Source organism: Lissotriton vulgaris, chromosome 9, assembly GCF_964263255.1.
Source record: "Lissotriton vulgaris chromosome 9, aLisVul1.2, whole genome shotgun sequence".
NCBI lineage: Eukaryota > Metazoa > Chordata > Amphibia > Caudata > Salamandridae > Lissotriton > Lissotriton vulgaris.
The window spans coordinates 1140476644-1140490139 of record NC_141697.1 but is presented as its reverse complement, the minus strand read 5'-3'; the positions used below and the strand labels follow the sequence as shown (position 1 = coordinate 1140490139).

Here is a 13496-nt window from a genome sequence, read left to right as displayed (position 1 = left end):
CCTGGGATGTCAACATGCCCTATAGTATGAGTTTGAGGGGAAGTAGAGGGTAAAGTTTAAGGGCAACGTGTTATATTTCCGATCCAATTATCTCGAGTAAAACAATCTAAATTTTTGAAGACAAAACCAAGGAAAAACAGGGTGGAAAATTAATGAAAATTGTTTAAAATAAAAAGGGGAGTAGAGAAGGTTTTTTTTTTTAGGCGGGCCGCATTGGCAGAAGGATATAAAGTATTGCTTTCGAATATAATGCATCTATTAGATAAAGACTAGAATAGGACATCATTTAATGCACTCCTTAGATGTAAACTTCAAGGCAGCCTCTCATAGGAGGCAGAGTGATACAGCAAAGAGCATGCGGTGAAGAGGTGCTCTTCTGGGTGGAGCCCAAACCCACTACATAGATTAATGAACTGGGGGAACAGGTAAGCAGACACCAACGCTATCAAGCCAGACGTAAAGTAAATGCGGCACTAAAAGCATAAACACACGCAAATGTAGAATTGTAGATAGCAGAACACTGCCATCTACAGACAAAAAATAAATTTACACTGGACGAAGACGATATTTCAACCTATCACTTCCCAAATACATAGAAACAAGCAGTATCTGAATTTAATTAATGCAAGATTAATCCCGAAATAATTGCCCTAAAAAGAAGACATAAATATAATATAAATAGTCTGCTTAACTGTACATTTAAAAAAAACACTATGCTTGAACTGTAGCCAACATTTAATGCAACAAACATTAGCAAAAACAATAATTCTTGCCGATGCGAAAGCTATTGGTTGTGCGAATGTCTTTTAGCCAGGTTGTACAGCAGTGTGGCTGAGCAGCATGGATAAAAGTAAAGTTAGAAAAAAGCGTTAGGACACGGCGAGTGCTGGCTCCGCATCCTAGCTCATTTTTGGGGTGTGATGGCCAAGCATAAGAGGGGAGAGGTGGGGGGGGGGGGGGGGGGGAGGGGGGCTGGGGGCGGGAGGTAGTGTGGGTAAGGTCAAACAACGAGGACAGGGAAGGGTGGAGGGGCAGCACCACTGAAGAGGGGTACAGGGGGGAAGAAGCAACACGAAGAAGGGATGTAGGGCAGGAGACACAAAGAAGGGCAAGAACAAATAGTTCCTCTATCACAGCACAAGCAGTGGACAGACACTAATCAAGGGGAAGCAATCTGTGCTTGGCCAATGCTCCAACGAAAGAAAAGGAAGTGATGCCCAGCAAGCAAGTGCTAGCCAATTAAGAGGCAGTAAAAAAAAGTGACAATGAAGCCAATTAATGGCAAGCTATCCTAAGGCTCAAAGTTATTTTTTTTGTTAACAATAAAAAGAAGACAGAAAAATACCCCTTACAGAGACAGCATGTGTGGTGTCAGAATTCAAGATGCAAAAATCACTGCAGAATATATGTGTTTGATTCAGACAGAAAGCTATCTTGATTCCCTGGTTAGAGGGTCCAGAATCTTGGCTGGTTAGATGACCTGGCATAGGCAGATCCTCAGTTCATGAGAATTTATGAAAAAGGGCAGGGGATGCATGATTCTTGGGACTAATAGTGGCAGAATCTGAAACAGATGAAGATAATTTTTTCACATCCATAGACCTGAGGGAAATGGAACTGCAGATAGAGGACGATTATTTTAAGGTTTGTGCATCTCTGGCATCTGCCTAGAGGGCTACGCGACTAATGTTATATCTGCAAACGTACCGAAATTGCAAGACTATTTCAATCCAGATATGTGTTTATTTTAGGTCTGTGAATATAAAACCATAAAGGGTTTGCCCCCCCCCCAACAAAAAACAAAAACATGCATCTTTCATCAAAGCATTACAAAAGATACATCGTAAATGACCAAGGCCTGAGGTCAAAGGGTAAGGATCATAACAAAGCCGGTTTACTAATTCTGCTGGATTTATCCTCAGCCTTCGACAAGATTAAACTCGACAACTTACTAGACCTCTTGAAACACAGAATGGGACTATCTGGAACGGTTCTTAACTGATTCACCTCCTTCCTCCAAAACAGAACACAAAGATTCAAGATCAATCAATCATTATCCAAGCCCACTCCAGTCACTTTGGGAGTACCCCAAGGATCCTCTGTCTCCCCGACACTCTTCAATTTGATTATGGACCACTCACCGAGCTTCTCAAATATCCATTTTCACATGTACGCAGGCACCCAACTCTACATTAAGCTCCACTCACTTGAAGACATCAAGTCCTTTAACTCAACACTCCAAAAAACACAGACCTAACTGGCAAAAAAACACTTAAAACTAAACACCTTCAAAACAGAATTCCTACTGATCGCTCTCCCCAGCCAAACTACCATCATCCGTGAGTGGATGAAGCACCTAACAGCTCTCGATGGTCAACCTCTCATTATTGATTCTGAATAAATCGCTAGGATCAACTTTGGAGAATAAGCTAAATATGCAGAATCCCATCAGTGCTGCACTTAAAGGATCAAATCTTCACATAAACACACTGAGAAGACTGAAACCAGTCTTACCTGCAAATGACCTCAAACGGGCAGTTCAGACTCTAGTAATCCCTAGAGTGGACTATGGGAGTGTCGCTCTGTGGCCTTCCCAGATCAACGACCGCCCCTCTAAGAGCCTCAATCAATGCAGCCGCTAGACTCATCCCAGGCTCCAAACGAAATGGTCACATTTCCCCTGACCTTCGTGCCCTCAACTGGCTACCTTTTGAGGCCAGAATCCATTAAAAAAAAAAATCGCCTGTATGGCACACAAGGCATTGCATCACAAAACCCCAAGATACCTAGCGGAGAAACTAGTACTATGGGGGGTGGCAACAGAACTACTAGGAGTTCAGATAATCTAATACTGAAACCACAACGATTTTCCAAGAAGAAAACTTACAACCGTACCTTCTCAGGAATGGCTCCCAGGATTTGGAACACCTTGCCCCCAGAAACGAGACTGAACCGTCCGCAGCATTTAAAAAAAACAAAAAAACAACTGAATTCGATTCTCTTATCTAAATTCACCTGATCCAAATTCACCTATTTTATGCAGTATTGTAGATATGTGTCTGTCTGTAATAGTTACCACCACTTTATTCACATAAGTTACTGTATTTTTATGTAGAAGTCTATCACCTGTATCTGCCTTGTAAAGCGCTCCGATACTCACAAGGGTCTTGTCCGCGCTATACAAAACCTTCTAAATAAATAAAGGGTAAAGGCCAAGGCAGAGGAGACACAAATAGGCTGACATTCCCTTCCACGTTCTGTGATAACCAAGCCCCAAACTCAAAGGGTATCGAGTTGAAAAGGAAGGCAGAAGGCAAGGCTGAAGATGAGCCCAGGTGGAGTGAATAGTACCAGCAATGCATCTCCTGTGCCCCTTGTTTTATACGATAATCTAGAAAAGCTAGAGGTCAGAAAGAAAAAAGTGATTCTGCTGTAACATTTCAATACCATCCTCTACCATAAGTGACTATAGACACATCCTTGGATCCAAAACACAAGTAGATTAAACTTGCCATGGGAGGTCGAAAACAGAGCAGACTGTTCTGGTAACAATGGATCAGGATGTCAAAGTTAGAATATGGCTGACTTTCCATAACCCCTACGAGAATACGTGCCAGGGGGAACATACACCTCACATCCCTAGCGCAGCACAACGATCACACTGCATGAACGTTAAATATATCCTGACATCTGCCTCTAAGGGACATTACCAATCAATAGACTGAGCGGGGGGGGGGCATATATAACCATTGACATTATACGCTCTTAAGTCAGTGTATGATAAACCCTTGCGATATCACTTGTGCGCCAATACCATCAGCAATGATAGATGTGATGTATGTAACCATTTCAAATGCCAATAAAAATGTTTTACAAAAAAACAATGGATAAGGATACACCTACAATTTCCTGCTGCTGGTTTCTGCTCCCTATTCTCGTCGGCATTGGATTTTAAGTCACTGTTGTAAATAATACTTTTATGAACTGACCCCAGAGTTTTGAAGCCGGCACTACAGCACAGAGTGGACACTCTGAGTTTACGAATAGGCCAGACACAGCCTTTTAGAACTAAACTTGCTAGGACTCTACAGCCCTTCTGTACCAACATCTTCCACAGAGACCTAGAATAGGTAAAACCATTTGATACATCAGTATCTATATTCTTCAGGCTATCCATTGCTCAAAAACCTTGCTGGCCATCAATTTAAATTGGGTTGAGTCGCCAGGCCTTTGTTGAAAAAGTCCTGGAGGTATTTTAGGATGTGAGCCTCTACCCAGTCTGTGTTGAAGATTAAGCAGGTCTGTTGAGGATCCGATGATAGTTGGCTCTGTGAACTTGTTCCAGAATGGCCCCAGACAAGCCAATACTGCCAGTTGTACCTGAACAAGAGCCAGGCTGTCAACTTGAACATGAGTGACCTGCTGGGCAGGATGATGTCTCACTACAAACAAAATGAAGACCCTGTGGCTGGTTTACAACTCAACTGAGATTGGTTTAATTGAATACGGCCTCATGTTTGGGAGAACATCAAGCTACCTTTCCTTTGGCGTTAACGAGGATACTAGTGGTCTAGAGACATGCACGCTTTATGTAGGCGATAAAAGCAGTTTTTAGGTTCTCTCCATTTGCAGTATTAATCTGCAGTCAAAAATGACACCCAAAAGTGTTTAATGATAATAGGGTCATAGAATGTGTCCAGCTATAGCTTGGACCAGAAAAATAAGATGTGGCTGCCAGAGCTTGGACCTGGCGTGATAGTTCACATGACAATCTGTGATACCTTAGCCACAGAAGAAAGAGAGTGTATTGGATGAGGAGTGATGCATGTGTTAGTGTATGTATGAATACATGTGTGAGTATGTTTAGGTTTGTGTTCTGTAGGGTGTCCTTTGTTCTTGAATTTGTATATGTAATTTGAAAAGTTTAAATATGATGATCTAATTTTTACTATTTATTGAAAAGATTGAAAAAGATCACAATGAAATCAAAAAAAGTATAAATTAATTTTCATATAAATTAAAAAACAAATACATCAATGTAAATACAATTAAAAGTGTTATTGCCATATTTTGAAGGACTCTTTAAAAAGTATGTAAACTATGTGACAAGATGAAGTATTTAGGCCATGAGGGAATCTTCTTTTGCTGTAGTGTTGTTTTCCTCTCTGTTCCCTGGCCAAAAGTATTCAAGAGAGGGTCCCTTGTATAGGTTAGTGCCAGAACTTGGACACCTGTAGCATAAACCACAACAATGTCCCCATAAACATAATCCTAGCCAAGCAAGGAGCCCTGTTCTAAAGCCAAGGGTGTATCTTCCATTGGTCAGCAGGTGCAGTGGCACTGGGGCTCAGGGGCCTGAGGCGCTAACTGAACCCAGATTATTGCTGTATTTCACAGTTCCGACAGTGGCCAGGGAGCCCTTTTCCTTCCACTAGGGCCCGTAACACTAGCCGTGCCACTGTCTAGAAAATCAGTATTGGTCTTCCTTAGAAGCAGCTGAATCGGGCTCTGACAATTCAAGAGTATTCGCCTCTATCACCACTGGTCCAGACCATGGAATAAAGTCAGAACAATTTAACGCATGCTTATAGTCCAGCAGTGGGCGGAGGAGCAAGACCGTCCACTGCTGATTGGGATTGGACAGAGCAAGTGTCAGGAGGGGAGAGTGTAGAGGTCTTTCCATTGCTTTTATGGATGGCCTTAAAGTAAGGGAAGCATCCAAGCTGCTCTGCAGACAGGTCGCCTGATGTCTGCTCAGCCAGCTGCATTTCTCAGTGGGGACTTTGAGTACCCACACACCAACTGCCCTGCCTGGGTGTATGTCTTCTTAGGGCGCAAGAAACAATTCCAAATTACTTCACAAGAGGCTGATGCGAAGGGCTATTGTATGTTTTTCACCTACTGTGGAAGTATTTGTTGCAATCTTCAAAGGGAGACAATGGAATGCAGATGCATGCAGAGAATTTGGTAGTGTATTTCGATGCCAAACCCGGTGCAATTTCCCTCCACCTCTTCCCACACAGCATTTTAAAGTTATTCTCTCCGAGACAACCTACTAATTTTCCTAGCACCTGCTAGGGATGTTTTGTGCAGGTGCAACTGCCCAGACTGGGCAAAGGTACCTACAGGCAGAACCCATGAACCCCGAGAATGGTGGTTACATTTCACCTGGAGATCTGTTGGCCAGGTATATAAAATTGGATGTGAATATTCTAATAAAAGTGCATTTGCCCCATGATCTGTAACTGCTGTCCGCCGTCATCCACTGTGAGTGAGCTTAGAAACTTGGAGACACAAAAGTTACCAATAGTGTTTCCCACCAGACCCCCAGATCCTAGCCCCTATTTGTACACTGCACAGATATTTTGTGGGTGGGGGGGTTAGGAAGTGGGACTCTGCTCCCTGGAACAAGAGCACACCTGGAGCCCATAGGTAACACACCAGGGTCCTTGTACACCATGACCGATCAGCAACACACCAAAGTCAGACCCCAGTTTATTGGTACCCCTTAGGGTCTGGTAGGCCTAATTACATTTGCAGGTTTTAGTGGTCTATGGATGGTGGGCGCCGATGTTCCCACCAGATGATGGTCACCATGGCTGGTGAGTCCAGTTGTGTGGACTCCCCCCAAACATCTCGTTCAAGCCTGGGGGAAATAAGTAATTTATTTTGGATGCACTCAATGACGGGCACTGCTGGTTTGTCCCCAAGGGAAGGAACCATCTTCCAATTCACTAGTATGGGCACCTGAAAGGGCGGACTAATTTAGACAGTGGTACATCCACTGGTTCTGTGGTTTGAGTTACATTCTATTAGAGGTGCGCTCCTTGGGAAGAAACAGTCATACAAAAGTTCAATTTTCTTCCTCCTTTGCGGGGGCGGCCCTAGGCTCATGGCGGCCCTGGGCAGGGAGCGTAGGTAGGGGGCCCTGGAAGATGGGGTCCGAGAGGGGCGGAGCCCCCCAGAGATCAGGAAGGGGGTCAGGGTGTTTTGAAGTGAAACTGAGCTGGAGGCCACCAAATCCCTGCCACTGGGGCCGCCACGCAAATATGTATCCATCCTCAGAGGATTATTATATTAAGAATATATATTGGCATGGCGGCCCCTGGGTTTGGCTGTCCTGTGCAGGTGCACAGCTTGCACATGCCTGCCCTTTGGAACTGGGTAGATCTTTTTAGTCCTACTAATGAGGGTATAAAGGAGCCTGCTAACTGGGCTCTGCACCTTTGAGAGGAGACCTTGGTGATTATATACCAGCTGCCATACTGCTGCTGTTCAGTGCAGGTCTTGCTGCCACTGCCCTGCAGGGGGCCCAGAGAAAGGATGGCACATGGTCCTATAGTGGAACAACTCACTGCAAGCAGTCCCCCCTCAATGCTGCGTGAGTAGCCATTGACCGGTATTGCCTCGCCAACGAAGGCTACATCTAGAGACCCTACTGACTGTCTTCTATCAGAAGCTGCGCTACTGTTGAACTTTACCTGGATGACCAGTCTATCCTTTCACCACCTGTAATTTTAACTCCTTGTGGGCTACATGGGAAGATCCACAGGGTAAGGATTCCTAGCTGGACAGGTTTGGGTGGCTGGGGTAGTCAGCCATCTCCACGTAGAAGGGGGCAAAGAAAGGGGAAGTTTGTGGATGGAGGGTTTTAAGCCTCCTGGGCAGTTTCTTGAGTCCCAGTCACAGAAAAGACTTCAGTTTTGGGCATGCTTCTTCGAACCATGCAGGCTACCAATAGGGTCTGACCGCCATCAGGCCTGGCCCCTGCTCCCAAGGTCAAAGAGGTTGACTGGTGTGCGCAAGGCTCGTTTTGCAGTCCCCACATAGCTTAAAATATCCAGCTCTGACGAAGTCTTACCCAGGTCAGTTCTCGAACCAGCCAAGCATCAACAAACTGCCATCAAGGCAGATGTGTAAGTTTACATCCTTCGTGTGTAGAACCTGGCATCCGACCAAGAACAGCAGTACAGCTTCCCTTCGGTATTAAGGGCCTCATTTATGGTTTAGTGGAAATGGTACTAACCCACAGATTCAGTGGTGTACCCTGTTCACCAAACGGACGGTCAGCCCACTCCATTTACAGCCTGGCAGGGCACGGCTCCCCCAGTGGTGCTTCCAGTGGCTCAGATGGCGGAAACCTTACCCCATTGGGCCGACAAGGTTGGGGCCAGTGTAGGCACATCAGAATGTCTTTTAAATGGGACCTTCTGTTCTTGACAAAACCCTTACCCACCCTCCTCCCCCCCCTCCCGCCAACCCCCACCACCACCAACCCTTGATTAAAATCTTCAGGATCATTAGTATTTTGCTTTTACTTAAACAACTTTTACTTTCAGAGTTTGTGTAAAAAAAAAAAAAAAGAAAAGTTGCCTATGGGGTTCATGAAACTTGGTGGCTGCTCAGCAAACTTGGTGCCTTCAGAGGCGTTGCTGTGACAGCTGCTCATTGAAGCAACAGAGCTGCACCGGACTGGCGGAGTTCACCAAAGATGGTGGGCAGTAGCATACCAGGGTGGCGGAGGTAGTTTGCTCTGCCACCCTGGTGGACAGCGGATGGCCACACTATGAGGTCCTAAGTATTTACAACCAACTCCAGCAGTCAAGCAAGTTCTCCAATGCGCCCGAGCATTGAAAATAATTTTCCAGAATACAGACTTGGCGGTGGCAGCATTTCAAAATACCAGGAACAGTGTTCAATTTCAGCCAGACTGCAGGAACAGATGCCTGAATGTAGGGATTACGTGTACATATGTGATGAAATGAGATCCCGGTCAGTTTCACAAGCTCCCCTGACCTGCCCATCTGGAGGAAGGACCTCATGACCTTGCTCTTCGACTGAGCCGAGATGCCAACTTCCCCCCCCCCAGTGCCTTGAGATCCTCACGGGTGAGTAGAGCGCTTTATTAGCCCCTGATTTATTGATGCAGAGTATTGTGTGCTGTCCATCTAATACACCTCCAACATGGTTTACAAAGGGGAGGGAGTAGCATTTACTAGAAGTAAAATGTTGTTTTAAAGTGCAGCATTGGACCTTCCTGTTCTAGGACCGGTGTGTCCATTTCGCTCATCAGGGCCCCGTCCACTTTGCCAACCCCCTTAACGCTCAGGCTTGCTATTGCCTGTTCTAGAGTGGGATGAACCAAACTCCCACTCTAGGGAATAGAACTATAATGGAAGCAACTGCATGTACATTACCCAGCTCCATCAACGAACCCCAGGTCTTGGATCCCTTTCCCTGCAAGGTCAACCTCAGTCTAAGGCAGTCTGCATTATTCACCTTATGTCTACGCACCTCCACATAAATACACATACTACAGTTTACTAAGAACATGGCATTTTTAGATAATAAACCGTGCCCTTTCAAGATACATTTATTAGAAACTAACAGATAATTCAAGCAGCTCAACGTAAACTCAGCCTTTTGTTGAAAGCCCTACCTAAGCTCAAGGCCTCCTGTCGCACAGCTTCCATCCCTCCTTTGCGTTCAAGAATCTCAAAAATCCTTTTGGTAGTTCTTCGATCCTTCAGATGCTCTTCTCGAACGCCAGCTCTGCTGAAGAGAATCTTCAGATCTGGATTCACAATATACTATTGGAAAAATAGAAATCACATTTATTGACCATTCCTTCAGCAATAGAACGTAGTCAAAGAACAAGCTCATTATTAAACAAAGTTAACATTCTTCCTTCGTGGAATCCATTTAAGATCTCTTTCAAGCAAACTTTACTTACCATTGGATAAATACACTCCGGCTGCACTGAATGTACAATTGGGTTGTATATTTTAACAAAGTAGATTCTTTTATGCCAATAGGGTTAAATCCGGTATGTTGGATTGTGCTCCGCTCACAAAAGTTTCTCCAGCGTAACCACAAAATTTGTGCGCATCATTTTTTTTTGCATGGCACAAAAAACATAATTGAGAAAACATGCACATATTTTGTGCTGGCATTCAATGAAAGACCATCATGGCATGATTAGACATTCTAGACCTTACATGCAAACAGGAGTCGCAAGGCGGTTTCTGGAATACTAAATGCACACCTCAAGTGAAACAAATGCGTGGCATATACATTGGGTCATGGTCCCACGTACACGTGAGATGCTCGAATTAAAGTGAAAAGCTAGGGATCCAGTGGAGAAGTAAGGGAGAGGAGTCGTATATGTACCACCACGGAGAAAGCATGCATTTAGTGTAACACTTCAGGAAGAACTTGACACATATATGGGTTCACTTCCATTGGTGGATGTGCCATAAGATACTTAAATACCTCTCCCTTGTGGAGGATCTTCGCTTCTACAGAGGCCATGATGATCATGCACAGAAACAGCCCATCAACAGGGAGTGTGCCGTCAGTATCTGGGCACGGGCAATGTAGACTTAACCGAAGTAGGGGCACAGAAGACCTACATTAAGACTAGTGCAGACAGATTGTGCTCTTCTGTGGTAGTCCTTGTAGGGCTCTCTCGTGATCCGGTCTTACAAGTTTCCTTTCAGCAAGTTTCTCCCCGTCTACTCCCCTGCACCATCCAGTAGAGTTAGATTTAATGAAAAGCATGATTAAAATTAGCCATCATTGCCCTACGCAGAAGAAAACATCCGCATACTATTAGGCACCCATTTCAAGATCATTCTATAATATAAATTGCAGATCCTGTACTATTCTGGAATAATAATTAACATACCGTGCGGGAGAAGAACAAAGATGGCCTTTTTCTAAAAGGGGCCTCAAAGTAATTAGAATGATTGCCCTCCCTATGCACTGTTTCTACCCTACCATATTACATCACTCATGGCATGTTAAATGGCCGCATTGCTAACATAACTAATGACATCTGAAATGACAATTGAGATAACACTGAACATAGCAGGTGTGAAATATAGTTACCTTAGGGCGTAAGCTAGTTTCTAGAGATAACTGGTGAAATTCAGTGGTCTTCTTTAAAATGGTATGTTTTAACTGACATGGTCACCCATCTAGAACGTATGTTTAACCTTTGTTTTTTTTCCAGACAATTTCTAGTTTTTAGTTTTCTTTTAATTATAAAGTATGATTAATACAATTCCCAACAATAGTGTCACTAAAACCTTTGTGTGTTTACTTTTGTATTCACGGAGTAAAAAGAATTGATAAAGTGACATAGTTAGGTAAAGGGTTAGTTAAAACATACCATTTTAAATTAACAAAACCACGGAAAGTCACCAGTTATTTCAACTAACTAGAACTCTCGTCCTGACATGCACAGGGTTGTCCTGAATGATGCCATTTCAGATGTTCCAGTGATGTTATCAATGATGCGATTGGACATGTCATGAGCGATGTAATGAGGTAATTATAATAAACAAAACAATTGCCAATACTGTTAACCTCAATCTCTGTTATTCGTCACAGCACATTGGAATGAAACCAAACGTGGGTTCAAAAGACTACTAGTTCAGTCTGAATAAATCATTATTTATTTCATTCATTTAGAGTGCATTTGTCAATTATTTTATGCAACTTGTACACATTTTTGAATCCCTACGGTCAAAGACAATAAATACAAAAATCAATCAATAAAACTGTACACATTCCGAAATATTCCAAAGCATTCATTATTCCCAATCAATCCACACATTCCACATTCAACCGGTCAGTCTCACACTAATAGCAAACAATTATTTATTTACATATCTTTCTTCAAAACACCATGAACAAAACTTTTTTTGTGTTTATATTTTCAAACAAAAATGCAAAATATTTTGAGATATTATGGCGTATAAACAAACGGTCTAAGCGTTTCGAACTCCAAGTGTGTTGGGAGTTCTCATCAAGACCTCATAGCTGTGGAGGAAACAGAAAAATCTTATTTTAGCTACCCTTAACTTATATATCCTTAGACTGCCCAAACCTTAAGCTGCCACTTCCTACCTCCTACCGAAGAGAAGCCTCAATAATCAGCCCGATGTGGGACACTGTGGCATAACAAACCAATAAACCACCATTACTTCACCAAGCCATACCAATTGTTCCAATTTGCCACTCCGTCGTGATTGCATCCAATATACTCACAATTAGCCCAGGCCTTGCGGAACATGAAAAACAAACTGGATCTCAGTCTTGTAAATGCCTTTGGTAAAAACTCTTAGTGTTTCCTGCATGTGTGAGCAAAAAGGGGAGGGGGTGGGGGGAGGGAGTCCCTATGATCCAAAATTTGGAAATGTCATGACCGTACCATCTTTAGCGAACAATCACACCCTCAAAGATAGAGTAAAAACCACAAAGTTTTACAAACACATTCAGTTAGATGAGATGCTCAAATAACAATATCCAACAGTGATTATTTTCTTTAAAAAATTATACAATTTATTCAATATAAAAACAATACATTCATTAAACAATTTTAGTGCCTTGACAGTACAGTGTTAAAAATCACATGAAGAGCAAGTAAAAAACTTTTCAGGTAAAAAGTTGTTGACGCAGAGTTTCGGTTTTATTATATCACCTTCATCAGGACAAAAGCTCTTAAAGTCTAAAAGACTGAATTAAAATCCTCTGTATTCAATTCGAGGAGTTTTTCATTATGAGAACAAGGGGTTCCTATGTTCTATGTAATACAGAATGAATTTCTTGTTGAATAAAAATATATTCTCTTATTTAAAGAATTGAGGGAGCCACCGTTTTCTTGATAATGCCAAGGTGGGTTTTCCTTAACTGTGGAAAACCGTGGCAGCATATGACTGGATGCTGAAGATAGTTGCGTTATTAATTGACGCGTTCTGTTTCATCCATCTATATGTGATGCAGGATATTTGATACTACACTAACTTCCTACATGTGTGAGACATAAGGGAAGCATTTGTAGAAACCAATTCTTTCTGGTGAAAGCACGAATAAGTGTATGCCCAAGAGACAGTGTACCTGTCTGGAGACTTCAGTGTTGGAAGACGCAATACCTCTTAATAGTTGAATCAATCACACTCGCAGTGAGCCCTGTATGGAAACAAGGAGATGACGGTCGCGTGAGGCTGAAGGCAGCGTGGGCTGCAAATTGTGTGCTGCTACTCTGACATAGCTGCCCCAATTTCTTACCTTTCGAGGGTTGGTCTTGACGTGCTTCTCTGGCCGCGGGGTGCACTAGCGTTCAGACAGCTACTTCCATGGATGCGCCGGTAGTCATTTTGAGCATGCCTCCTATTGCGCAAGTCATGCTCGGAATTGTAGTTATTCACGTGTGTTTTGCAACAAACACCTACTAATTAATTTGATATCCGGATTGAAGTTGGAGGGCCACATTTCTGTTTGGAAAAGAGTGTATGAAAATAGTCACCTAATTCTATGTGTATAATAGAAGGAACTGAAGTGAGCCCCAGCAGCTGGACTACCCCTACCCCGCCGCAAGCGAGGTAGAGGGGCAGGTTGTGATCTGGACCCTGTTCGGCCGAGATGGAACTGAATTATTCCTTTATTCTAAATGTGCTGTGATGAATAACAGATTGAGGTTAACAGTATTG

General features: G+C 43.2%; 1 protein-coding gene across 1 annotated transcript in view; it reads right to left on the bottom strand.

Annotated features, from left to right (window-relative positions):
- Window positions 1–13496, bottom strand: part of LOC147692921 (uncharacterized) — a 111401-nt gene that overhangs the window by 41048 nt on the left and 56857 nt on the right. Inside the window, exon 4 of the mRNA XM_086939175.1 lies at window positions 9440–9590. Coding sequence (XP_086795301.1) covers window positions 9440–9590 — 151 coding nt within the window. The remainder of the gene's footprint in view (window positions 1–9439; window positions 9591–13496) is intronic.